At 40.6% G+C, this 26,151-nt stretch overlaps 1 protein-coding gene across 2 annotated transcripts in view; it reads right to left on the reverse strand.

Annotated features, from left to right (window-relative positions):
• The window catches only part of LOC136877233 (CKLF-like MARVEL transmembrane domain-containing protein 4), a 65,141-nt gene that overhangs the window by 26,770 nt on the left and 12,220 nt on the right, over positions 1-26,151 (reverse strand). For both annotated transcript variants that reach the window (XM_067151087.2, XM_067151088.2), the window contains exons 3-4: positions 2,072-2,245; positions 34-132 (exon numbers count right to left, since the gene is read on the reverse strand). In XM_067151087.2, coding sequence (XP_067007188.1) covers positions 34-132; positions 2,072-2,245 — 273 coding nt within the window. The remainder of the gene's footprint in view (positions 1-33; positions 133-2,071; positions 2,246-26,151) is intronic.

The raw sequence follows: 26,151 nt of genomic DNA on the forward strand, positions 1-26,151 counted from the left end.
AACCCAATTTTCAAGATAGTTGTGAAAACTTACCGCTGCAGCACCAAATGCCTCATTCCTCCTGCCTTCATCAGCTGCTAGGGAAGCAGCTATCAGATAAAACAAGGTCCAAACAGCACAAAACACAAATTCCTGGGGGGGAAAAAAAAGAGAAATACATATTTTAAAAAGTAGCATCTCACTTAACTTCTCTAGACCAAATAAACTGAAATCAATAAATAAATCTCAACAAATCAGAATTTAAGCAAATGGTCAGTCTACTTATAAAATACAAGGTGCATCAAAATTATAGGTACAAACTGCAGGGCTATGCAATTGGCAATAAAATATGGGGAAAGGTCCAAATAACATTAAGTCCAGGAACCAACTTTTTCCAAAATATGATCATAACATTTGCAACAGTTACAGCTTTGTTCATGCTTCATGTTGCACATAACAGGCTCCATACTGGATGCCAACAAAGCCTCTTGTATTTGTACTGGCAACTGAAGCAGCTGTCTTGGCACCCGATTAATTTTCTAACAACGAGTTGACCAACATCAATTCATGAATGGACTTGCTGTTGTATGAGGTGACATGCTCTTACAAATGCAAGACACTGTTCATGTTCAATATGAAGCCCGGTACCTGGGAAATAAAGCACAAACTAAGTTATGTGAGTATGACATCTCAAACAATAATATACAGGGTCTGGAAAAAAAAAAAAAAATTGACCTTTTAGACTGGCAGTAGCTTTGGTTAGGAAAGGCGCATGTAGACGGGAGAGGAGGGGATGAACTCCACTCTCCATGCCATTCTATTTGTGATGGAGCATTGGGCATTTGCTGTGGAGACATAAAAAAAAAAAAAAGTGACTGTAACAGTTACGCAGTGAAAATTCCAGCAACATTTCAATGTGGGTTGACATGGCCGGATTCCCAGCTGCAACACGATATTGTTGTGGGTTAACAACTTCAGAACTGCATCAGCATCTAATCGGAAATCAACAGGAAAGCCAAGAACCGCCTGTACACCTGAGAACATCCAGGCGGTGAGGCAAGCATTTCAGGACAGCATTGAACATTCATTACCCCGCCAGGCCACTGCTCTCTGCATCTTTGTGAACAGTCTGTGAGGAGAATCCTACATAAAGATTTAAAGTTTCACCCCAACAAACTGGTGGCTGCGCAGAAGTTTAATCCTTGTGATTACAAAAATCAATGACCTTTCTTAGTGAAAATGCTGGAAATGATTAGTAATGACATGATTATCCTGATGAGTGACTAAGCACATTTCCATCTCTAGGGTTATCTGAATAAGAAGAAATTTCGATACTGGTCAGACACGAATCCACACATCCTGCAATAGCAGCCCCTTCACAGTACATGTGATTGTGTGGTGTGGTGCAAGCAGCTTCAAGATAATTGGACCATATTTTTTGATGAGGACGGTCATGCTGTTACAGTGAATTCAGATTTGCTATATTGCAATGTTAAGCAACATTCTGGCACCGGAACTACACAGACGCCATATTCACACAGATCAACTTTGGTTCCAGCAAGAAGGTGCAACACGCATCCAGGGCTTCAACGGCAGTTTTAAGCCATTTGAAACCTGGATGTGTCGTTTCCCGCCATAGTGATGTTCCATGACCTGCTCGTTCGCCCGATCTCAGTGTGTGTGATTATTTTCTTTGGGCCTACCTCAAAGGGAAAGTTTATAAGGCCAACCACCAAAAAAATTAAAAAAAAAAAAAAATTAAAAATAATCTTAAGGAAGTAAGTTGTCATGAAATTTTGGTGATGCCAGAAGATATGGTACAGGGCACTATGGGAAACTTCAGAAGCAGGCTCGAGAGTGCATGAGAAACAATGGACATAATTTGAAGGGTGCTATTTTAAAAACTTAACTGTTGTTCAAAGACACTTGCTTATTTACTTTTAATGATATGAACACAAGATCATAAAAAATTTTACATGTGGAGACAAACCACTAAAGCATAATCATGCTCAAGATACGAGTAAATGAAGACCACCATGCACTGGTCTGGTGAAAAATCTAGATTATGTTGAGCTCATAAGCTTTTACTTACAATCTTCAACCATGGAATTCTGTAGAATTTCTCCACAATGTGGAATAAGTACAAGGCAAGGACAATTCCAGTGAACCAGAATCCAGTCATGGCAACAGTGGTAAACCATTCACCTCGAGGAATCCATGATGCTCCAGAAACAGAGATACAAATGAAGCCCAGCAAATTCAGTACCTGAAAATAAACCACAATATCATTCCCACATTTCATTCTGAATTCCAATAAAGAAAGGATTTTCTTTTCAAGTTTCCCAATTCTTGCCGAAACATTATTTCAATACCATTAGTTCATTATATCCTATAATATCGGTACATTGTAGTTGTTGTTATAGAATAACAACTTTATATATAGTATAATAATGTTAGGGTAAAGGGTAAGATACATGTACATGACTTACACATGAGTGAAAAGTCACCTCACCCCTGTGAAAAAACCATACTATTTATACCTGTATCTCTGCACAATGCTAACAATAACGACTGAAGCAGCACAACTAAGGACATAAGGATGGCAACACTCAGAGTTTGATTTGGCAGACATTTCCATTCACTTGCATTGCAACCATGACAAATACAAGCAGTAACAGAGTTGAAGAGCAATTGGTAGCAAGTGTAAGAGTGCACGAGACCACACACGGGTCAAAATAATTATGCAAATTATGGTTGCATTCCAAGAACAGCTTCACAAGGCTCTCCATGGAAGGCAACAGTTCTTGCTCGGGAGAAACACGAGTTTGCTATGAGCTCAGTCAAAGACAAGCTGCATAGTGGTCAAAGAATATCACACTTTGAAACATGCAAAGGTTGCTACCCCCACTGAGCGTTCCCCACCATAGTCAACTAGGAAACAATTAGCAGAACTTGGGAAGACTTAATTAACAATGAAGTCGAAACTGGTTAAGACGTCTTTCTCTAGGGCGTTTCTCTGGTTATTACGTCATAATTCTGAAGTCCCAGGACATGTCCTATTAAATACATGCTAAAGAAAGCTGGATAGCACATTTACTTCACTCTTTAGAACGTTCGTAACTCCCACCATAAAAATTAAAATCAACATTCCCAGCTACAATGCATGCAGGACGGGCCAGCAACAACTGGCCTGGGTAAGGATTTGGTAGAGAACTTAATTTCATGGGCCTGGAGCGTAGTTGCATGTCGGCCTACAGCTGCAGGGAGCGCCAGTCCCAAGCCAGTCTTCTCTTTGTGTCCAACGCTTTGGTGCTTAATGTTACGTTTGTGAGGCCTCTTTCAGACGGCATGGGTTCAACCTAGTTCTGCGCTTAACCGCCTAGACCTACTGTAAACTAAGAACTGATTTTTCAAATAGAATCTTTCAGATGACTCGGAAGAAGCAACCGTGCGCAGGAGAAATGCTTGAGCGGGCAGTCCATAGTGAGTCGCGGTCCTGCGCCTGCAGTTACTTGTTACTGGACATTAGTTTGTATGCATGTCATCATACAGAGCAGATCGACCGTGCTCGTGACATCAGTACTGTACTGTGACCTTTATCAGAACCCAATAGTGTACCTATAAGAAAGTAAAAGTGGATTTTGACAATAAAAAATGTAGGCCTGCTGTCACCCACTTGACATATTTCTCATTTTCAATTTAAAAGTTATTTGTGTGCTTTATTCTTTTCCTGTGCGATTTATAGCAGTTGTTATGGAACACAAAATAGACATTGAGAACTTAATAACTTTAATGTCAGAAATACCAATGGTCTCATGTTTTGGGAAGTGTGGTGTCATTTAGACCCCTTACTGAGAAAGTATCATCAAAATTGTACCTATCTTCTTCTCTGACAAAATGTTAACGACCCAGCATGCTTGAACTATTTTTGTATTTTCTTAAGAGTAGAACGTAAACAAAGACAATGATGGTCCATATTTATTACCTACACTGAAAAGGGTGTTGGAAAGGATCCACTGTAAAGTGCGGGGAGTTTTGCACCACTTGACCCGTTGTGTGTGTAAGTCAGTGGAAGTGGGTGCACCCGCACATGCAGATGGACACATTTTTCTTCTGCGCCGTATGAATAAGGCCTGAATGACTTGTGCAACAATGTACGCAAATTAGGCCTACTGTACTCAGGTGTGTAACAAGTAACAATGTACGTAAATTAGGCTTACTGTACTTATGTACCTATTCAGCTGACATGTTGATGTTTAATTTTACATTTGTAACTGAACAAGTACTTAAATTAGGCCTATTGTACTTACACATAGTGGTTTGCAGGACCTTCAGCTATGGAGAAGAAAGCTGGACAGTTTATAGATGTGAAAAATTAATAAAGTTAACTGAGAAAGTGGATGCTCATCCACACATGAAACTTGCACAAATTGCCCAGATGTTAGACTTTCCTAGAACAACTTTAAACATAAGCGACATACATAGTTCGCATTTCTAAGAACATTTTTCCTTGATGTTTTACTGTGTTGGTGTTCTTAAAACGTATTATTATTTATTTCATTAATTATAATTGTAAACACTTGTTTCTTTGTTTTCATGATAGTTATTTTTATGTTCAAACCTAACCTTAAATTTAACAGCAAAATTGCTTCTCATTTTTTAGCACGTTCCCTCTTTATGACTTTTTCGGTCACCACAAGAACATCCTAACCAGTTCTGACTGTATATGAGCTGAAGATGACTCCATGAAAAGTTGAAATTGATCCTCTAGTAATGAAACTAGTTCAGTACATAAGTGTTAATTTGGAGGAACATCTTCTTAAGGTAGTTTTGAAGCAAAGTAATTCTCTCGCTGTCGCACATGGTCGAGTGTAACCTCCAATTCATTGTCTAAGAGTGTGACCCAAAAACTGTTTAATAACCCACTGATCTGAAATAAAAGGCTTCTACCAACATTTGTTTTATAATAATACGTTGATATTTTTTATGCCCCCCCCCCGTGCAAATGTTTTCATATTTGTTGTTTTACACAACTTTCAGTGCAATGTTCTTTTATAAGCCCCAGTGGAAAAGGATTTTGTTCCCTCGTGTTTCATCTTCATCGTCATTGTACAGTTCGTTTCCCGGGTACTGTTAATGAGCCTCTTCCACTTATTCCTGTCCATATAGGCCTACAACTTGTCGTGGAGAACATCATCCACCGTCCATCCTTGGGTAACTAGATCAACCTTGTCTAACCATCGGGTTTTAGGTCTTCATGCAGGTCTTTTCCCCTCCACCTGTCTTTCCAAATTTATTCTGGCTGTTCTTGAAGGCTCCATCCTCATAACATGCCCGTACCACCGTAGTCTGGATGTGCCAATTCGGTCTAATAGGGATGTCTTTATTCTGGCTTCTTTCTTCACCTCTTCATTCCTTAACTTGTCCATCTTGGTCTTCTGGATGGTGGGGATCTAAGAAATTTCACCTCTGAAGCTGTTAAACATCATCAGTTTGGCCGGTTTTGGAATTGTCATCCCATAAAAGTGTTCTTACTTGTTGGTGGAATTCTGATCCCTTTTGCACTCTGTAATTTCCTTTCTGACCAAATTATCACTGGAGATAACACTTCCAAGGCAAGGAAAACTATCCACACACTCTAGCTGGTGGTCTCCTAGTTTTACACTTGCTGGACGCCTTTCTCTGTTGACTGCCATCACCACTGTCTTGGTCCTGCTGAGTTAAGGTTATATTCCTGGAACTGGGATTTCCATACGGTAAGTCTGGTCTGTACTTCCTCTTCTGTTTCACCCCAGATCATAATATCATCAGCAAAGGCCACTGCATTCTCTTGTTCCAATCTGCAGGTATTTTGTTGTCTGTCCATATGGCATTTAGTACTCTGTGCAGCCACTGTATATCCTGGATACCTGCTGCCTTTATCACATCTGCATCCACCCTAAGATTTTCCTTTAGGCATAGATTTTAAGGCTGTCTCAGTTTCTGCCCAGGTGATGGGAGGTTCTTCATTCTAGGCTTGGATTTCCGGTTTTGTATTTTGTTCTTGAACTGGTCTATTCAGTAGATGGTCGAAATAGTTCTCCAGGACTTCTCTCATGTCACTTTCTGTCCTAACCAGATTTCCATTTACATCTTCAAGTGCCTTTATGGTATTCATTGGTTTCCTTTTACCTCTGATAACACTATACAGTAGTTTCTTATTGCCTCTCCTGTCTTCCTCCAGTTTCTGAGTGAATATATTCCATGTCTTGGTCTTTTCTTCTGTAACTATTCTTTTAACATCCAGTTTCTTGTTTCGGTATAATTGTTTTACTCGTCTCTAGTAAGATCGAGATTTTTTCCTCCTGATCCGTTTCTTTCCTTGATTTCTACTCCCACGCTTTCATTCCACCAAGGTGTTTCCTTCTCCCTTATTTTCATACTTGTCTTTCCACAAACTTCAGTTGCTTCCTTAACCAATGTGTCCCTTAGTCTGGTCCATTCTGCCTCTCCATTTTTCCTTTCATCTCTTGGCAACAGGGTTTTTATCTGGTTCCCATACTTTGATTTTTGGTATATTCTTTTTCTATACTTTTGGCACAGAGAAGTTTCTCAGGTCCGCTACTAATAGACTGTGGTCACTATCAAGGCTCTTGCTTGGGTATTATTCTGACGTCTGTTACCATTCTGCTCCTTTCTTCATCTGAGATGACAATCAATTACAGTCTTTTGCAATACATCCCAACATTATCGTGTTATATTATGGCTCTGTGTCTTCTTGAACCAACTATTTTTCACCACCAACCCATTCCTCATACAGAAGTCAAGGAGATGTTCACCTTCTATATTTCATCCACCATATCCACGAGTTCCCATTACGTTCTCTTATTCTGTTCTATCCGTACCAATCTGTGCATTCAAGATCTCCTACGATTACTCTCTCTTTACTAATAACTTTTCCCAAATCATCAAAAAAATGGTTCTTATCCTCTTGACAACAACCAGTTTGAGGTGCATACACCTGTACCATAGTTAGTTTTTCTTTCCCTAAATGCACAGACATCTTTATTATTCTCTCACTAATATACTTAATGTCAGCAACTTCTAGATCTTTACACATGATGAAACCAACACCATTTGTCATCTCTTTGTCATTTCCATGCCAATACAGTGTATACAGTTTTCTTAATTTCTTCATTCCTTTCCCTCTCCATTTGTTTTCACTCAGCCCCAGTATCACTGTTTCCTCCTTTCCATGAGGTCCACTAGTTTATCACATTATCCTGTGAGACTGAGTAAGTTGATGGTCCATATCCGTGTTAATCTCCTCTGGGATTTTTGCATTTTTGCAGGACCCTGTCTACCATCAGGCCATAAACCATCATCCCTGATGTGAGTCTGCTCATGCTGGCATCTTAATTTCGTTGATAAATGTGTTCCAAGACTCTTATGCGTTTTGAAAGCAACTACAAATAAGCTCTTTTACTGGGTTTACCCCCTTAGCCTTTGAGGATCCCTCCTCATCCCACAAGGCAGTGGGTTCCATCTGTACTACCCCCAGAGGAATGGGTTGCCTCCTCTGCCAGCTCCACCGTACCAAATTATATTCTCGGCTTTTGCTGCTGTTGAAGTCTTCACTCGTTACCCTGAGCTGGGACCCTTTACCAGATGTTACACACCGGGTCAGTGTGCTCTGGGACTCTCATAGGCAGGGGCGCCACTACCTGGGCAGGGCTGCTTTTTTTTTTCTTTCTTTACGTCGCACCGACACGGATAGGTCTTATAGGACAGAAAAGGCCTAGGAATGGGAAGGAAGCATCCGTGGCCTTAATTAAGGCACAGCCCTAGCATTTGCTTGATCTGAAAATGGGAAACCACAGAAAACCATCTTCAGGGCTGCCGACAGTGGGGTTCGAACCCACTATCTCCCGAATACTCGATACTGGCCACACTTAAGCGACTGCAGCTATCGAGCTCGGTGGAGCTGCCTCTAAGAGGGTCCCTACCTGTTACCTTGTCGTGTTTCTTGTACCTTTTAATATTGCCTTCACAACTTTAGAAATGATACAGTTTTAACTTTACCCACAGATACACAATGTAAAATGCCCTCATTTCTGAAAAAATCGTATCTAATATTTCCATACCCCTGTTGGATAACTTATTTGTGTATTCAGTAGTACATTTTTTTGCTTAACACGTTCTTTATCCTTGTCCCCTGCAGAAACACCTTAACAAGGTTATACTGTAGCTACATCATCAGCAAGGACCAATGCATTAAGTTCCCCTTTTCCTACATCTTGGTTTCCTTTATAAACACATCCAAAAGTACAATAAAAAGTAATGGGGAAAGAGTGTTACCCTGATGCACTCCCCCCTCCTACGTAGAACAATCCAATCTTTCAGTACCCACTTGTACACAGCTTGCATCCTTCATATAGCATTTGGATCTTATTACAAAATTTGGACCAATTTTTCTAGACAATCCCAGATCTTACATCTTGATACACTGTCATAGGCTTTGTCCAAATCAATAAAATTATGAGATCTTTCTTTCTTCCCCCCACCCCAGTAGTACATTTCCATTAACTGTCTTAAAACAAATCTAAGATCTGTTGTTCCTCTGCTGCTCCTGAACACATGATGTTCATCTTCAGACTGATTTGCTAACAATAATATTACTTTCTCAATAATCTTTTCCAATATCTTACAGCAATGCGAAAATAGGGCAATTCCTCTACAATTGGAATACTTACATCTACTTCCACCTTTTTGAATAATGGTATTATAATCTCCTTCTTCCAGTCATCTGGTACTTTGTATTCCCTCCAATAACTCCCAGCAATCAAAGTAACAACTGTATTCGTAGAATGCCTATTGCCAATTCATCTTGTCTCCTTTCATCTGCTTCAAGGCATATTTTTGATCTCTGCCCAGATTATAGGTTGTTCCACTGCAGGTTCTGGCAAATCCTTTCCATTCAATAAGGCATTGAATTGTTCATCTTTTCTCTGAACCCTTCTGCATCCTGGACAATGCACCCATTTTCTCTTTCAAATGTTTTTGTATCTTCATTACTTGATAATATTCCATGTAGTGTTTTCTTGTTTCCACTGCTGTCACCTTCAAGTCCTTTGAGTGAATATTTCCCAGCTTTTCTCCTATTCTTTCTTTACAACCTTCTTAACCCAATTTTTTTTTTTGTTGCTATGGTAAACATTTTTTCTCGAACCAGCAACCCACAGTGTCAAACCATATAGATTTGGTGCCTTAATGATTATGGCTACCAGGTGGGCTCTATCTGTTCAGTGATTCCCTAGGATCTACAATGAGCTGACATGATTTACCCCTAACTTTTTAAGATTCTTTATTACAGTCCAGAATGATTTACAAGCTGCTTGACCAAGCCTTCCGCCCTAGTTCTAACCATAAACGATGCCAGCTAGCGATCCGTCGAAGTTCCTGCGATAACTCGCGGGCAGCTCCCGGAAAACCAAAACTTTTGGGTTCCGGGGAAGTATGGTTGCAAAGCTGAAACTTAAAGGAATTGACGGAAGGGCACCACCAGGAGTGGAGCCTGTGGCTTAATTTGACTATACACGGGAAACCTCACCAGGCCCGGACACCGGAAGGATTTACAGATTGAGAGATCTTTCTTGATCCGGTGGGTGGAGGTGCATGGCTGTTCTTAGTTGATGGAGCGATTTGTCTGGTTAATTCCGTTAACGAACAAGACTCTAGCCTGCTAAATAGTCGCATCCGGTATCCGTTCGTGCTACCGGCGACAACACAGCTTCTTCTAAATCTCTTGGACTCTAAAATGATTTCTTTCACTCTGCTGTATTTCTTTCTCTAAATACAGTTGCCTTCCACGTCAATTCTTGTTAGGAGCCACTTTTGATACACCTTCTTTTAACAATTACAAGCTGCTTTGACTTCATCATTCACTAAAATGTTTGCTTTTTCCCCCTCCATCTTTACGTACAGTTGTTCCCAAGCATTCCCTTGCCATTTCTACTACAGTATCCCTATATGCCACCCATTCTCCTTGTACATCTTGACCTTAAGAACTGTCTACTTTTGGAAACTTTACAATAATCATATACATGTACTTCTGTCCGACTTCCACATCCTGGAGATTTTCTACCTTTGTCCCATCTCCAGTCAGACATTGATTTCTCTATCCTAAGTTTATTAATAGTTCACTACAGATTAGATAGTGTCTTATGTTATTGAAAAATACCCAGAATACCCGTACATTCCTAACAGAATTCCCAAATTCAAAGTCAGTTATACTATAGCCTATTATGAACCTGATGCCCCAAACCTCACATCTGTATAGTTGAGGACAAAACATGACAACCTCAGTTCTTGGAAGCGAGCTGGAAGCCACCTGTAAATCCCACCTTGCACCCTGCTGAGTTAATGAGCTCCGTGTGATCCTTGCTTTTGTATGGAGAGGTTGCCAAACCACTCTTCAGTCTTGACTCTTTCTTCATGCCGAGTGCAGTGCAGTGACCTAGTGAGCATTATTAATAGTAAGATATGAAATAACTGATATTTGTAATATTTATAACTTATCAGTTTAGCGCAAGAACAGTAATATTCACAATCACAAGGAACGGGTACCGTCCACCTAATCAATTCGTTATTATGTCTTGTTACTATGCAGTACCGGTTTCGATCTTCACAGAGGTCATCCTCAGCTGGTCATGAGATCTAAAGCTAACTTAATATATTTTATATATTGTATATTTCAATATTATCACTCATATCATGTGACATTCTTCATTACATTTAGTAATGTTTTTTAAATTATATATTAAGTTAGCTTTAGATCTCATGATCGGCTGAGGATGACCTCTGTAAAGGTCGAAACCGGTACTGCATAGTAACAAGACATAAGTATTGATTAGGTGGACGGTACCCATTCTTTGTGATTGTGAATACCAAGTATCAATACGGACATGGAACTGATAGATAACAGAACAGTAATATGTCTGTATTCTTCTGGCCGTGGGTAAATCAAGAATCACAGTGTAACGAAGCGGAATTAAATCAGCTGCTTGTACCTTCTTATTCTCCTTCCTCACCAAGAACTCCAAATAAAAGTGACAAAAATGTGATTGGCAGAGGCGTTAAATTACGAAAACAAACCGTGATGTTGGTAGAGAACATAAAAAATTTCTTACGAAGTGTTTTAGGAAATGGCGGTGTTATAACTGGTAAAAATTTAAGTGATTTAGCATCGGAAGCGACCGGAATCTGTGTTACTAGGGTGAAAAAAGTAGTTAAAATCAATCATGTCAATACTTATGTAACCCCCACTAAAAAGAAAGTCTGGAAGCAGAAATTTAAATTTGATAAAATAGACGATTTCACTCTGGACCTGCTTCGTCGAACAGTTTGAGTATTACAGGGATGGTAAATCTCCAACAATAGGTAACCTAACTGAAGCAATGAAACAGAAGACAGCTGGGCAGATTATCACTTTCGGTACGGGGTGAAGACACTTTGTCGTCTTCTGAAAAGTATGGGGTTTAAATACCTGTACCAAAAAAGTGTAACACCTGAAATAATTGCTTGCCAGTACAGATATCTTCAAAGGTTATGCTGACGTATATCTAGATGAAACATGGTTTGACAGTAACTGTTGCAGAATGAAAAACTGGACAGACAATTCAGACAATTGTGCTGTAACAACCACATTCAACAAAGGTGATAGAATCGTTATTGCTCATTGTGGTGGACAGTTTGGTTTTATTAGTGATGCTCTTCTAGTTACACATACTAAAATGGCGCATGCTCCCGCAGATTACCATGGCAGCATGAAATCTGAAATCTTTGAAAACTAGTTTGAAGCGAAGATACTACGACACTTAGAAAGACCACCTGTAATAGTTATGGATAATGCCTGATACCACAACCGTGTATTTAACCCTAAATCCAATTAAACCTGGAAAAAAGATCAAATCCTTCAATATATGATCAATAAAAATATTCCTGTCCCTCATCCTGTTCCTATAATGCAAGTACTCCTTGAAATTATTACGGAGAACAAGCCTATTGGAGAAAGAAAAAAGAAGTATGTTGTAGACCAATTGGCAGCCAGTATGGACACAGTCTTGCACGTACTGTCACACCACTACATTTTTAATCCCATTGAGATGGTGTGGGCAGAGATAAAAAGGAGGACCGTATCATAAAATCGAAGAAAGAAACTATTGGGCGAAATTATTCAATCACTGAAGGAAGCCTGTATGCTCGTGACACTTGAAAAGTGGAGAAATTACACCAGCCATGTAGAGAAAATAGAAAAAAAGCTACAAGAACATCCAGTCCATTTTTGACAGCAAACAGATTCTTCTGGTTCTGAGGAGGAAGATGACGAAGACGAGGATTAAGGTAAAATTATAATAAGAAATTTAATGGATTAATGGTTATGTATATGATACTGGATTTAGAATGTTAAACTAGTAGTATTTCTTGTAATATAGTGGACGCTGTTTATTGTAAGCACGGAGAATGTTATCAACAGTATTATATAATCACTTTTATAAAGTACGGTATGGACAAATACTAAAACATTGAAAATCTTCCGTTTATTGTGATCATGAATTTGGTTTACGTTATCGTATTTGTTTTCAAGGATTTCGTTCTCAAGTATGCAAGTATTATCGCGCCTTGCCTGAACACACTTCTTCAAATATGAAAGTGCTAAAGGCTGTAAAACCTCCAAGGAACGAGTAAGAGTTTTATGTTGTGCGAGTATGTCTTGGTGAAAAGAAAAGACGGTTAGTGATTGGGAAAAGTAAGAATCCACGTTGTTTTAAAGGCATAGCATAGAGAATAGAGGACTCACATAAAACTAGTGCCAATGCCCTTGCCAAAACTACCAGCCTTCTTGATGCCTTGCATATTCTAGCCATGTTATGGGATAATGTCTCAGCACATACAACAAGGAACTGTTTCCAGTATGGGGGATTTTTAAGAGAGTTACCAGAAGGAGACAAGGATACTGAACTTTGTCCAACAGGCTTAACGGAAGATGAATTTCAGGAATGGATGAACATTATTGAGGGCATCATTACTGATGCGGAACAGACAAAGACAACATATGTGAGGCAGTTACTTCCGCAGAATTAGATATGAGAGGTGAAGAACACGGAGTAGAAGATGGCAATGCTGATGATGACGATGTTGCCGAAACTTCCCGAACAACAACGAATGCTGATATGCGACAGGCACTAGATATTAATGGACTTTTGAGAGACAACCAGAAGCAAACAATGATTAGAGACTTTTACATAGCTGAAAACAGTTAATGGTATTGCAGTGCTGTGTGGCGGTATCTGATTCATTGTAGTACATGTAGTTTATGAATAAATAGTGTAGGCTACCCACCAATTTTTATTTTTCGGCTACTGTTATCAAATTATCTGCGTCCCAGAGTGATCATAAAAAGCGGGGTCCACTGAATTTTCTGTCCATCGAATTGCCTGTTGTACTTGGGTAATTATGTTTTAATTTTACTATCACACTAATGTAAGTGACCATTGCCACCTGTTCCCAATTGCGATATATTTGTTAATAATAATAATAATAATAATAATCTTTGGCGAGAGTGTAAAGAGAAGGGTATCAGTCTGTGTGACAGAAGGAAGATTGTGTAAACGTGGCCCACAGGTGGCCATATCGAATAATAATAATAATAATAATAATAATAATAATAATAATAATAATAATAATGTTTTTCTGGGGACCCACACGTCAAATTAAATGTTTTTTTCCTTTTTACAAATATTTATGGATAATAAAGTAAAATAAAGTAAATAAATAACAACAATCCAACCTATTTGAAGCTTTTTATGATTTTGCAAAACACCCTAAAGTGGGAGTTAACGCCTTAAAGTGTACTGATTTCCCTTAACTGTCAGAGGCTATCGTCTGGGCTAGGGAGGAGCCAATAATTATACTAATTATGAATAGTTAATAATAATTTATTATGAATACATTATTATTTTCACTTTTCAAAATGGTTTACATTACAAACTGTGCAACCTATTGGCAGCATAAAATTGGGTAATTTGAACATTCTATTAACAATTATATGATAATAGCAATAACAACAGGAAATTATATTATTATTCATGTGGATATTTCAGCCTTATAATGTTTCGGCATTTATGTGAAATGGAAAACTACAGAAATCATTTCAAGAACAGCCGGTGGGATTTGAACCCGCAGCACTTCCCGACTTTGGGTTACTAGCCCGTCGCACTATCACTGAGCTAGTCCAGTTTTATGGGTCGTTTAAGTTTGTGTTTTAGAATTAAGGGGTCTCTCTTCGTTACCTCATAACCTACTCTACATCGCCATAATATTAACATAATTTTTTCATGTCTAAATTCCTGAGCTATAATAATAATAATAATAATAATAATAATAATAATAATAATAATAATAATAATTGTACCGGGCGGTACACCTCCACGCCGCTAATTCAAAAGGTGCGCCAGTTGAAACTCCTCTGCTGGAGGAAACCTGAACTTTATTGACGGTATTAATTTTCTACTTTCTCAGAAGATGTCACTACCTGTAAATTTCGGAGTTTTAGAACTGTGTCATTTTTGATGTGTTTTTGTTTTGCTTGAAGTAAGAAGTGTGAACTTTCTCTTCTAGAGGACACTACTGAAGAACTACAATAGTGCACCCTAGTGCGAAGAAAAAGAACTGTTCTTTGGAGAAATTTTTATTTCAAAAGTTTGTTTCTTGTTAAATTTCCTTCTGTTATGGTTTATGTTGGCTGTATACCCCTCTCTTTCTCCTTGTTTTGTATTCAACCAATCCCGAATTTCTTAACTTAATTTTCCACCAATAATGTGTTTCTTCTTCATCTTGTGTAGGGGTTTCTCTTTATTCTCCAATAAAGTGATTGTGGGCGGGTGTTCTCATTCCCCTAACGCCTAGAACCTTCCGCGAGAGTATATAAACTGCTGATTTTAGGGTCTCTGCGCCACTTCTGTTCCATCTTTCAGTGTGTAAAGTACATAGCAGGGGGCGGGAAGCGCCTCTTTCTTCGGCAGCGGTCAACAACAAGGTAATGGCCAATTAATAACTTCTTTCTTTGCTAGCTCAGCAGTTTAACTCTCGGGGCGGGTCCGAAGTTTTTCCGTTATGTAACCTTCCTTAAAAATGTAAAGAATCTGGTATCTATTTTACCTTTTAAACTACGTATTGGGATAGAGAGTGCTTAACCCTCTCGATCCCCCACTCATATTGTTTTGAGGTGAACTTTTTTTCCTCAACCTATTTGTTTCTTTTCTAAAGTCACCTCCGTAGTATGGGATTAGCCCTTGCATCAGTGGCCTAAGAGCCAAATTAGGTTTTAAAAACAAAGTGTTATTTTGGAGGTCATGTAATCAACCTTCTTTTCATTTAATAGACCTCAGTAGGTTGGGTATTTTACCCCTGTGTCTATGTCCAGTGAGGACAACTCGAAGGTGGAGTTTGGTGTGGCCTTTGAGAGGCTTAAAGTTGAGAGCGAGTGGCTCTTTTTGAAAATTGAGTGTTGTATGCCTCGTGGAGGCTTTTCAGTGTAATTTGGAGCAAGGGCTCCTAGGCATGAATGGGGTTTTCTGCCCCTCTGTTGAAACTTGTGTTTGGGGTAAAACTGAGCTGATTGCCCAAGCATTGTGAAGTCAGGGCGCGAAGCCCAAATCCTGTAAATATTGTAACTACCCTTTTGACTTGCTACTTTGTACCTGCCATGCTTGTTATTTCCTTATTTTGAAAAGAAAATATAACCTTGTTAAATTTTAAATTAATTTTACTTTCGTAGCTTGAGACCCGTTCACACCCGCACCTTCTTTCACCTCTACCTACCACGGAAAGCTCCGTAACAAGTGGTAGCAGAGCGTGGTTGAATGGGTCTCATTTTAGCCCCTTTTGACGGCTAAATATTGTTCTGTTCCGAACTCTAACCATTTTCTCAGTTGCTGGAATTTTTTGAGATTTTCAAAATTGATCTGTCACCATGCCCGGCCCTCGCGATGTTCTCCATCTTAACTATTTGCGCAAGGAGGAGTTGATCTATGAGTTAACTATCAGAAATGTACAATCTGGAGGCACGGTTGCAGTAGACACAAACAAGCTTAGAGAGTCTCTAGATTTGCCCATTTCCATCCCCAATTTGGGAGAGAAAGAAATTGACGACTCTCTTTCCACGATCACGGAGAATATTACTGGGCTAGCTTCTGTAGTTAGTTTTTTTGATGAAAATGATCCTTCTCCTAATCAAATTAAGCGTGTGCAAGCTAGGCTGTTTCATTTTTCAAATAGAGTTAACGATCTGTTGTCTCTAAAGTTGAATGACGTTCAGAAGAAGGAAGCTAGTACGCTGCTTGAAAATATGTCTGAATTATCTAGCAAGGTCACTCAATTGTTAACTGGGGAAGTTCCTCCCAAAACTGATCAACCCGCCACGATGAATGCTGGGAGCGAGGAAGAGCCCCCTAAGGGAGAAGTCAAAAGGATAACCGTTGCTGCTCAAACTATCTCTGCCCCATTAGACAACGAGTCTGAACGTCGTAACTCATTGACTAATGTACGTTCTGAATTAACTTCTTTGCCACTTAAACCTTTACCGACTATGTCACCCGGGTTTAGCAGCTTGCCTCATCCATTGGCAATGTTGCTCAGAGGTATCTCTAAGTTTTCCGTTAATACCACCAGTGAAGTAATTTCATTTTTAAGATTTCTAGTTGAATTTCAGGATCATGCCCTTGTGTTTTCTCTTTCTCCATGTCAAATTTTGCAAATTATCTATCCTTATGCAATTGGTATTCTCTCTGACAAAATAGTAAGAGCCATAGCCGAACAGTCATCTATTGAAGATTTTCATGCACATCTGCTTGCAAATTTTATTCCCGCCCGCGCGAGGTCATCTCTGATTCAGAAGTACTATTATCGTGTACAGCGTTTGGATGAAAACCTGGCTGACTTCATCCAAGATATTAAATTCTATACTAGGGTGTTTGCTCTTCACTTTCCGGAGGATCAGATTGTACAGGCTATTGTAGAGGGAATTTCACCTCCCTATAGGTCATATTTGTGTTTCGCGGCGTGCCCGCAAACTTTCTCTGAACTTGAAGCATTGGCCGTCTCAGCAGAAGGAGTTAGATACGCCGATTCTTTGCGTGTAGCGAAAGAACCCCCGCCTTCCTTTAGTAATACTCGGCCTCCACCTCGCCGATCAGTCACCCCTCGTAAATGTTATGCTTGTGGGTCGCCTGACCACCTGCGCAATAAGTGTCCACTGATCAAGTCGAGTGGGACAAGGAATGGGGCTGGTTCATCACAAGGCTGTTTTAAATGTGGGGCTTTCTCACATATCGCCAAGAATTGCCCAAACTCAAATAGCACCCCCTCCTGCTCAACTTCTGGTGCAAATTCCACCTATGCCAATAATAAAAAGTGACTAGTGGCTTCGGCTGAGTCGACTAATCCATCTTCCCGGGACTCAGCCCCTGGTAAACAGGTTGTAAATTCAGGGAACGAGCAGTCTTCAAATTCATCTTTTGAATGCCCTAAAGAATGTCTTAGGATTGCGGCGGATACCCCCGCACCTATTCCTTTTCTTAAGATTGAGTTAAATAACGAGCCTATAACCGCTCTATTAGATTCAGGTAGTGTTTGTTCAATTATTTCGGACCAATGGTATTCAAAATTTAAGTCTGTTTGTAAACTACCTGACTATGTCTCCTCTCCTGTTCAATATGTTTCGGCTAATTCATCCCCATTAGAATTCCAGGTTCCTTACTGGTCAAAATTCGTATTTTTAAATTTACATGGAAAACCAAACTGTTTGTGGCTAAGCACTTGTCTTGCCCCATTATACTGGGAGCGGACTTCATTTCTCACACTGGTCTTGTGCTCGATCTTCAGAGTAAGTCGTGCACATTCAAATTTGCGTCCAAATGTAAAATTCCCTTGTTAAAGTGTAATTCTGTGTCGTGTTCATCTATTTCGCCTACCCAGGATGAGATGTTGTTAGACCTTAGACATCTACCTGAGGAGCAGGCTGATAGTATTCGTAAATTATGTCAGTCATTTCCAGAGGTGTTCTCTGATACTCTTGGTGTTACTGACCTTATTGAATACAAAATTGAGGTCACGGATTCGATTCCTGTCCGTTTTCCACCATATAGGCTATCTCCACCTAAAATGAAGGCATTGAAAGAAATCATCGATCAAATGTTGAAGGATGGTATTATTAGGCCCTCTAAGTCGGCGTATTCTTCGCCTATTTTTCTAGTCCCGAAACCCCAAGGAGGCTTCAGGCCTGTCATTGATTATAGGGCTCTCAATCGGAAGGTGGTGTTACAATCTGTGCCCCTTCCCGACCTTCATTCTTGTTTTTCATGGTTCCGTAAGGCCAAGTTCTTTACTATCTTGGACCTGAATCAGGCCTATAATCAAATTCCCCTTGCCGAAGAGTCTAAACACCTCACAGCGTTTGCCACGGACTGGAACTTATACGAATACAACCGCGTGCCTTTCGGGCTCCCCACGGGAGCAGCTGTACTCACTAGGCTACTAGATAGGGTCTTCTCCGACATCAAATTTGAGTACTTATATCACTACTTGGATGATGTCGTCGTATTTTCAGAGACTTTTGAAGAACATCTAGATCATCTGCGAGAAGTTCTCAATCGCCTTCGTAAGGCTGGGTTAACTGTTAAGTTGTCCAAGGTTGCCTTTGCTAAGCCCTCTATGTCATTCCTAGGGCATATTGTATCACCTGATGGGGTAGCAGTCGATCATTCTAGAACACAGGCCATCCGTGAGTTTAAACCTCCCAAGGACATTAAAGGTATCGCCAGGTTCATTGGTATGGTGAATTTCTTCAGGAAGTTTATTCCTAACTTCGCTAATAGAGCGGTGCCCTTAAACCTTCTTCGTAGGAAAGGCATCAAATTCGAGTGGGGACCTTCTCAACAAGCCGCTTTTGAAGATCTTAAATTAGCTCTCTGTAATGCCCCTGTACTTGCTATGCCTGATTTCTCGAAGAAATTCATCGTCCAAACCGACGCGTCGTCGTCAGCAGTAGCTGCAGTCCTTCTTCAAGAGACTGAACTAGGGAGGCGACCCATCGCCTATGCATCTAGGACTCTATCGGCTCAAGAAGCCAAGTATTCCATCTATGAGCTCGAAGGTTTGGCAGTCTTATTCGCCTTAGAGAAGTTCCGTCTCTATCTGGAACACGTCAAATTTGACCTGGAGACAGATAATCAAGCCTTAAGCTGGGTCTTAGGTAGGCCGCGTCGTACTGGTCGTATAGCCCGTTGGGCCATCCGTATTTCTGCCTTCCAATTCGATGTCAGGCATATCAGAGGTACCGAAAATATTGTTGCTGATGGACTCAGCCGTATGTTTTCCAACGACGTCGAGACCCATGAACCGGTCGATAGTTCATCACCTTCCGAGTCCATACTATCTGATGTTAATGCCATCTTAACAGATGTTCCCATGCTCTTTAGGGATATCGAGAAATACCAACGTGAAGATCCGACGCTGGCTCCGATAATGGAAACCCTTTCTTCTGGGGAACATGTCGTCCCTTATGTTCTGAGGAATGGTGTTCTATGTTGCCCCTCGAGGCATGATAAGATGATGAAAGTTGTCGTTCCAGCTGTTCTTGTACCTATGATCTTCAAGTATTATCATGAGACCCCATTAGGAGGGCATCTTGGAATCTTTAAAACTCGTGAGAAGATTCGTGAAATGTTCATCTGGAAAGGTATGGACGGTGAAATCCGTGAACTAGTAAAAGCTTGTAAATCTTGTTTGCTCAGTAAACCCACCATGTCCACCAAGGTAGGCCTTTTGTCTTCGCATCAAGCGTCGCGTCCCATGGAACGCTTGTATATTGATTATGTAGGACCCTTCCCCCAGTCTAAGGGAAATGCTAACAAGTTTATCTTTGTATGCGTAGATGGCTTTACTAGATTTTCCTGGTTATTTCCGACTAAGCTGGCTACCGCTCAGTCTACCATTACTTGCTTAAATTCTATTTTTGCCTCTTTTGGTCCGTGCCAATATATTGTGTCTGATAATGCTAAGGCGTTCACATCTAATCTTTTTCGTAAATTCTGTTTCGACTTGTCCATCTCTCATGTAACTACTTCTGCTTATTACCCTCAACCATCTCTGGCTGAACGGGTTAACCGTAATCTCAGGTCCGCGCTTATCGCCTATCATCATGAAGATCATTCCAGGTGGGATACGTCCCTGCATTGGTTAGCTTTTGCTTTGAATTCGGCGGTTCATGAATCACATAAATTTACTCCAGCCTCTTTGATGTTCAAGTTTGTTCCCAACACGCCGCTCTCTAACCTCTGGTCTCTGAGCGACATTCTGCCCGAGACAATAGATCCGGACAACATTAAAGATCTTTGGAAGAAGGCTAAAGCCAATCTTAAAGTGTCTCATGATAAGGTTAGGGAAAGGTATGATCGTGGACGGAGACCCACCCCTTTGAAGGTAGGTGACCAAGTTATGGTCAAGAACTTTGTTCCCGCGGGCAAGCTTGCCCCCAGATTTCATGGGCCTTGTATCATTCTCGATTTTCTTACGCCGGTTACGTTGTTATTAAGTAATCCAGCCACCGAGAGGATATTTAGGGTTCACCTGTCACAGGTGAAACCAGTGTAAATTTTGTGTCAACTTGCTTCATATAATCGTGAAAGGAATATGAAGGTTATATTTTTTTTTGAGTTTCACCTTTAAGGCTTTCTGCCCCTTCTATAAAATTTAGTTTCATATGTAAGTATTTTTGTAAACCCTCCCCGCACCGTTAAACTGCCATTCTGTCCTTACCATGGCCATTACCACGCTCCCGTCTCCTGCTATACACACTGTGGTTTGATTATATTAAATGCCATGGATATCTGCACGCCGCTGGCCCCTCAACCTCTCCACCAAGCCTGTGCCCTCAAAATATGATGATGGTCCAACAATATTCTGCCGCCTAGCTTTAATGTTTCAGTGCCCCCGCAGCCGCGCGGCGCTGTGCCGCGACTGGGCTTGAGGAAGGGCCCCCTCGACCCCAGCGAGGACGACATGTGCACGGCGAGCCGGAACTCTCCTCCCGGCCAAGGCTGATGTGCGGCGCACGACCTGCTACTTGCCCGCAGCCTGTATATGTTCACCGCGGGCGCGGCGTGTTTCAACACCACTGCTCCCCTCATAGTGCGGGCGAGCGGTATCTCAGGGTACTTGAGGGGTCTGAGCGGCCTCCTCTGGACGCAAGCTGCAACGGCCGGTCTGGCCATCCAACTTAATCAACATCAACTACATGGACAGTTACTATAAGAGATGACTACACTTGGGAATTCAACAACAAAATCTGGTGGACTTAGAAAATTTTTTCCTCGATTTTAAAACTAAAGTTTTCCTTCTCAATTCAACTTCTACAAACATAAAAACTTTACTTCTCCAGTTACAACAAAAATTTTGAAACTGAATCAAACCACATTAAGAAAATCTTATAAATTTTTCGGAAATTAATCTCCACATCTACATCAAAACTTGGACCTAGTTTTCAAACAAATTTCATGTGTCACCCCTGGAGGAACATTTGGGGGGGGGAGGTCTGTACCGGGCGGTACACCTCCACGCCGCTAATTCAAAAGGTGCGCCAGTTGAAACTCCTCTGCTGGAGGAAACCTGAACTTTATTGACGGTATTAATTTTCTACTTTCTCAGAAGATGTCACTACCTGTAAATTTCGGAGTTTTAGAACTGTGTCATTTTTGATGTGTTTTTGTTTTGCTTGAAGTAAGAAGTGTGAACTTTCTCTTCTAGAGGACACTACTGAAGAACTACAATAGTGCACCCTAGTGCGAAGAAAAAGAACTGTTCTTTGGAGAAATTTTTATTTCAAAAGTTTGTTTCTTGTTAAATTTCCTTCTGTTATGGTTTACGTTGGCTGTATACCCCTCTCTTTCTCCTTGTTTTGTATTCAACCAATCCCGAATTTCTTAACTTAATTTTCCACCAATAATGTGTTTCTTCTTCATCTTGTGTAGGGGTTTCTCTTTATTCTCCAATAAAGTGATTGTGGGCGGGTGTTCTCATTCCCCTAACGCCTAGAACCTTCCGCGAGAGTATATAAACTGCTGATTTTAGGGTCTCTGCGCCACTTCTGTTCCATCTTTCAGTGTGTAAAGTACATAGCAGGGGGCGGGAAGCGCCTCTTTCTTCGGCAGCGGTCAACAACAAGGTAATGGCCAATTAATAACTTCTTTCTTTGCTAGCTCAGCAGTTTAACTCTCGGGGCGGGTCCGAAGTTTTTCCGTTATGTAACCTTCCTTAAAAATGTAAAGAATCTGGTATCTATTTTACCTTTTAAACTACGTATTGGGATAGAGAGTGCTTAACCCTCTCGATCCCCCACTCATATTGTTTTGAGGTGAACTTTTTTTTTCTCAACCTATTTGTTTCTTTTCTAAAGTCACCTCCGTAGTATGGGATTAGCCCTTGCATCAGTGGCCTAAGAGCCAAATTAGGTTTTAAAAACAAAGTGTATTAGGAGTGCAGATCGCCTCCTCTCAAATTGTTATTTTGGAGGTCATGTAATCAACCTTCTTTTCATTTAATAGACATCAGTAGGTTGGGTATTTTACCCCTGTGTCTATGTCCAGTGAGGACAACTCGAAGGTGGAGTTTGGTGTGGCCTTTGAGAGGCTTAAAGTTGAGAGCGAGTGGCTCTTTTTGAAAATTGAGTGTTGTATGCCTCGTGGAGGCTTTTCAGTGTAATTTGGAGCAAGGGCTCCTAGGCATGAATGGGGTTTTCTGCCCCTCTGTTGAAACTTGTGTTTGGGGTAAAACTGAGCTGATTGCCCAAGCATTGTGAAGTCAGGGCGCGAAGCCCAAATCCTGTAAATATTGTAACTACCCTTTTGACTTGCTACTTTGTACCTGCCATGCTTGTTATTTCCTTATTTTGAAAAGAAAATATAACCTTGTTAAATTTTAAATTAATTTTACTTTCGTAGCTTGAGACCTGTTCACACCCGCACCTTCTTTCACTTCTACCTACCACGGAAAGCTCCGTAACAATAATAATAATAATAATAATAATAATAATTCAATTTACATCAAAATGACAAACAGATTCCATAAAAATGTTTTATTCCTGCTCTGGCTCATTTTGGTGCTAATGAGGTAGATGATTTGGCAACTGACTATGGCAGACGTAGTAAATCCTATTAGTCCGTAATAGACACCGGGCTGCAGCTGGAAGGTAGTGGTACGAGGCAGGGCCATCATGTTTTGTCCCCAACTATAACGGTGAATAAATAGCCTTATGTCTGAAGAATGAATTCACAAATGCTTCGGGTAATACCGTGCCAGCATAGAAGTCCACTAAACACTCTCTATTCCTATTTGCTTCCGTATCTTCCCCATGGCATGGGTTACTGTAATAATGTCCTAGTTTATGAATCATGGGCAACAGCTGAGTGGCCTAGTAAATGGTGCTATGGTTGGACTGTGAGTTAGGGCTCCCTTGCATTCAGGTGGTTGGGACTATACAATCCAACGGTGGTCTCTAAACCATTGGAGAGAAATTTTTTACTGGGACTATGTGTATGTAGGGTAGCACCTATTTCTCAGAAATTCACTGAGCTCAGAATATTTTAAGCAAGCCTATAGGAGGGATGAGGTCCCACTTCCATTTGACAGGTAGGGGTCTCCTCGGAAACAATTAGGTGATGGCAAACAAAATGGAATTTGATGGGGTACTGTCAATATTAATGAGGCTTATGGCAAAAATAAAGTAAAACTGGCTGAGTTAGCAAAGACAGTGCATGTGAATGTGTTAGGAGTCAGTGAAGTTTGGGGAAGGGGACACAAGGAAGATACAGTTACAGATTTTTTTTTTTTGCTAGGGGCTTTACGTCGCACCGACACAGATAGGTCTTATGGCGACGATGGGATAGAAAAGGCCTAGAAGTCAGAAGGAAGCGGCCGTGGCCTTAATTAAGGTACAGCCCCAGTTACAGATTACAAGTATGAAAAGGGGAAGGGCACTGTATGTGGTAGGACTATTCACCAGGAAGACCACAGAATGCAACATAAATTTCTATCAGGCACATAGACGAGAGAATGATGTGGATAGATTTAGCGGATGAAGTCATTAGAATGAGGATTCTTCTTCTTCATGTGCCATGTCCTCGCAGAATGTTGGCGATCAGTAGCATGATATGTTGTTTGTTCATAGCTGTTCTGAACGGAGTAAGCTTTGTCACCCCCAAACCAGTGGCTCAAGTTGCCGAGCCACAAAGTCCTACTTTTTCCCGGACCACGTTCTCCATTAATTTTCCCTTGGAGTATTACTTGTATTTACTGCTCTGCATCATAATTATGACCGAAGTATTCTAGCTTCCCTCTCCTGATGGTAGTGAGAATTTCTGGTTCTTTGTTCATACGGTGCAAAACGTCTATATTGTTCATTTTAGCTGTCCAAGGTATCTTCAGCATCCTTTGGTACGTCCACATTTCAAATGCTTGCAACTTCTTGCACATGGTCTCAGTGTCCATGCCTCAACACCGTATAACAGAATACTGAAAACGTAGCACCGGATTAGTCACGTCCGTAGCGTAATGGAAAGGTCATGGCTTGCCAAAAGTTTTCCAAATCTCTGAAAAGAAGTTCTGGCCTGCTCAATTCTGCATCGGATCTCGTGAGTAAGGTCCCAGTCATCATTGATGTGACATCCCAGGTATTTAAATGTTGTCACTCTTGCAATCTGGTCCTTTGCTGCTGTGAGATTACCTCAAATACCATCTTCTTTCCTACTTATAACCATCCACTTGGTCTTCTTTACATTAAGCCTCAAGCCCATGGCACTGCTGGCTTCAGTGACAGCATTAAATAGTTCCTGTAGATCCTGGAGATTGGTTGCAAGTAGCACAGTGTCATCGGCATTCCTGATGTTATGATGAAATCATTAACCACAACTCCTTGAGTCTTTCCAAAAACAGCATCTTGAAAAATCTTTCCTGAATAGATGTTGAAAAGCATGGGGGAAAGAATACGGCCTTGGCGAACTCCTTTCATAATTGAGACTTCTTCCGAGACATGACCATCAACTCTTATGCCAGTACTCTGATTCCAGTAGAGATTACCAATAACACGGATGTCCTGCCCATCAAGTCCTAATTCTCAAGAATGTTCATAAATTCATCATGGCGGACTGTATCGACGGCTTTTTTGTAATTGATGAAACACGCAAAAACATCGTTATTGACATCTCGGCACCATTGTACCTGCAGAATGAATAATGCCTCTCTAGTACCAAAACCATGTCTGAAGCCAAACTGTGAGGTTCCGATATTCTCCTCACATTTATGATAAATTCTCACATGCAAGACCTTTAGGAATACTTCAGAAAGTGGCTCATCAAACTAATTGTTCTTAATTCATTGCAGAATTTTGCATTGGCTCTGTGTATTCATCATGTGAAGGGAGCAGATGAGGATGAAGTAAACAAATTTATGAATCACTAAGTGACATAGAGGATGAAGTAAACAAGTTTATGAATCACTAAGTGACATAGAAGTCAGATCAAAAGCGAAGATAGGATATTGCTAATGGGCGATTTTGCCGATTTCAATACAAGAACTGGAAACAGAACTGCAGGATACAAGGCAGCCCAGAACAAATGATCCTGCAGTGTCGATGGTACCATTGGAGAGTTTCCCTCCTGGTCATGGAAAGAAAAACTGGTTGACGAGTACCGGTAAAGAGTTCAACAGGACCAAATTGAAAACAATTGGGATATGTTTGTGACTCCACTCTGTGTGAATGCAGAGAAGAACACCATGGATCAACTTCTTGCCTGGATCTGTACCCGACTATATACACCTTAGGAGAATTTAAGCATACAATGTGTGAAACCTGCCAACTAACTGGTCACAGCATATTTACTGTAATTTCTATTTACCTTCAGTTTATGACTGGTCAAAGTTTATAGAAACTCCCTTCTTTAGCAAATGAACTAAGATCCAAGTCCGATCCCATTCTCGAGAAACAGATACGCGAGATAAAGAGTAAAATTAAGAAGAATATAATCGTTACGAAAGCAGACAAAGGTTCCACAACCGTGTTGCTTAATAAAGATGACTACA

This window comes from Anabrus simplex, chromosome 7, assembly GCF_040414725.1.
Source record: "Anabrus simplex isolate iqAnaSimp1 chromosome 7, ASM4041472v1, whole genome shotgun sequence".
NCBI classification, from domain to species: domain Eukaryota; kingdom Metazoa; phylum Arthropoda; class Insecta; order Orthoptera; family Tettigoniidae; genus Anabrus; species Anabrus simplex.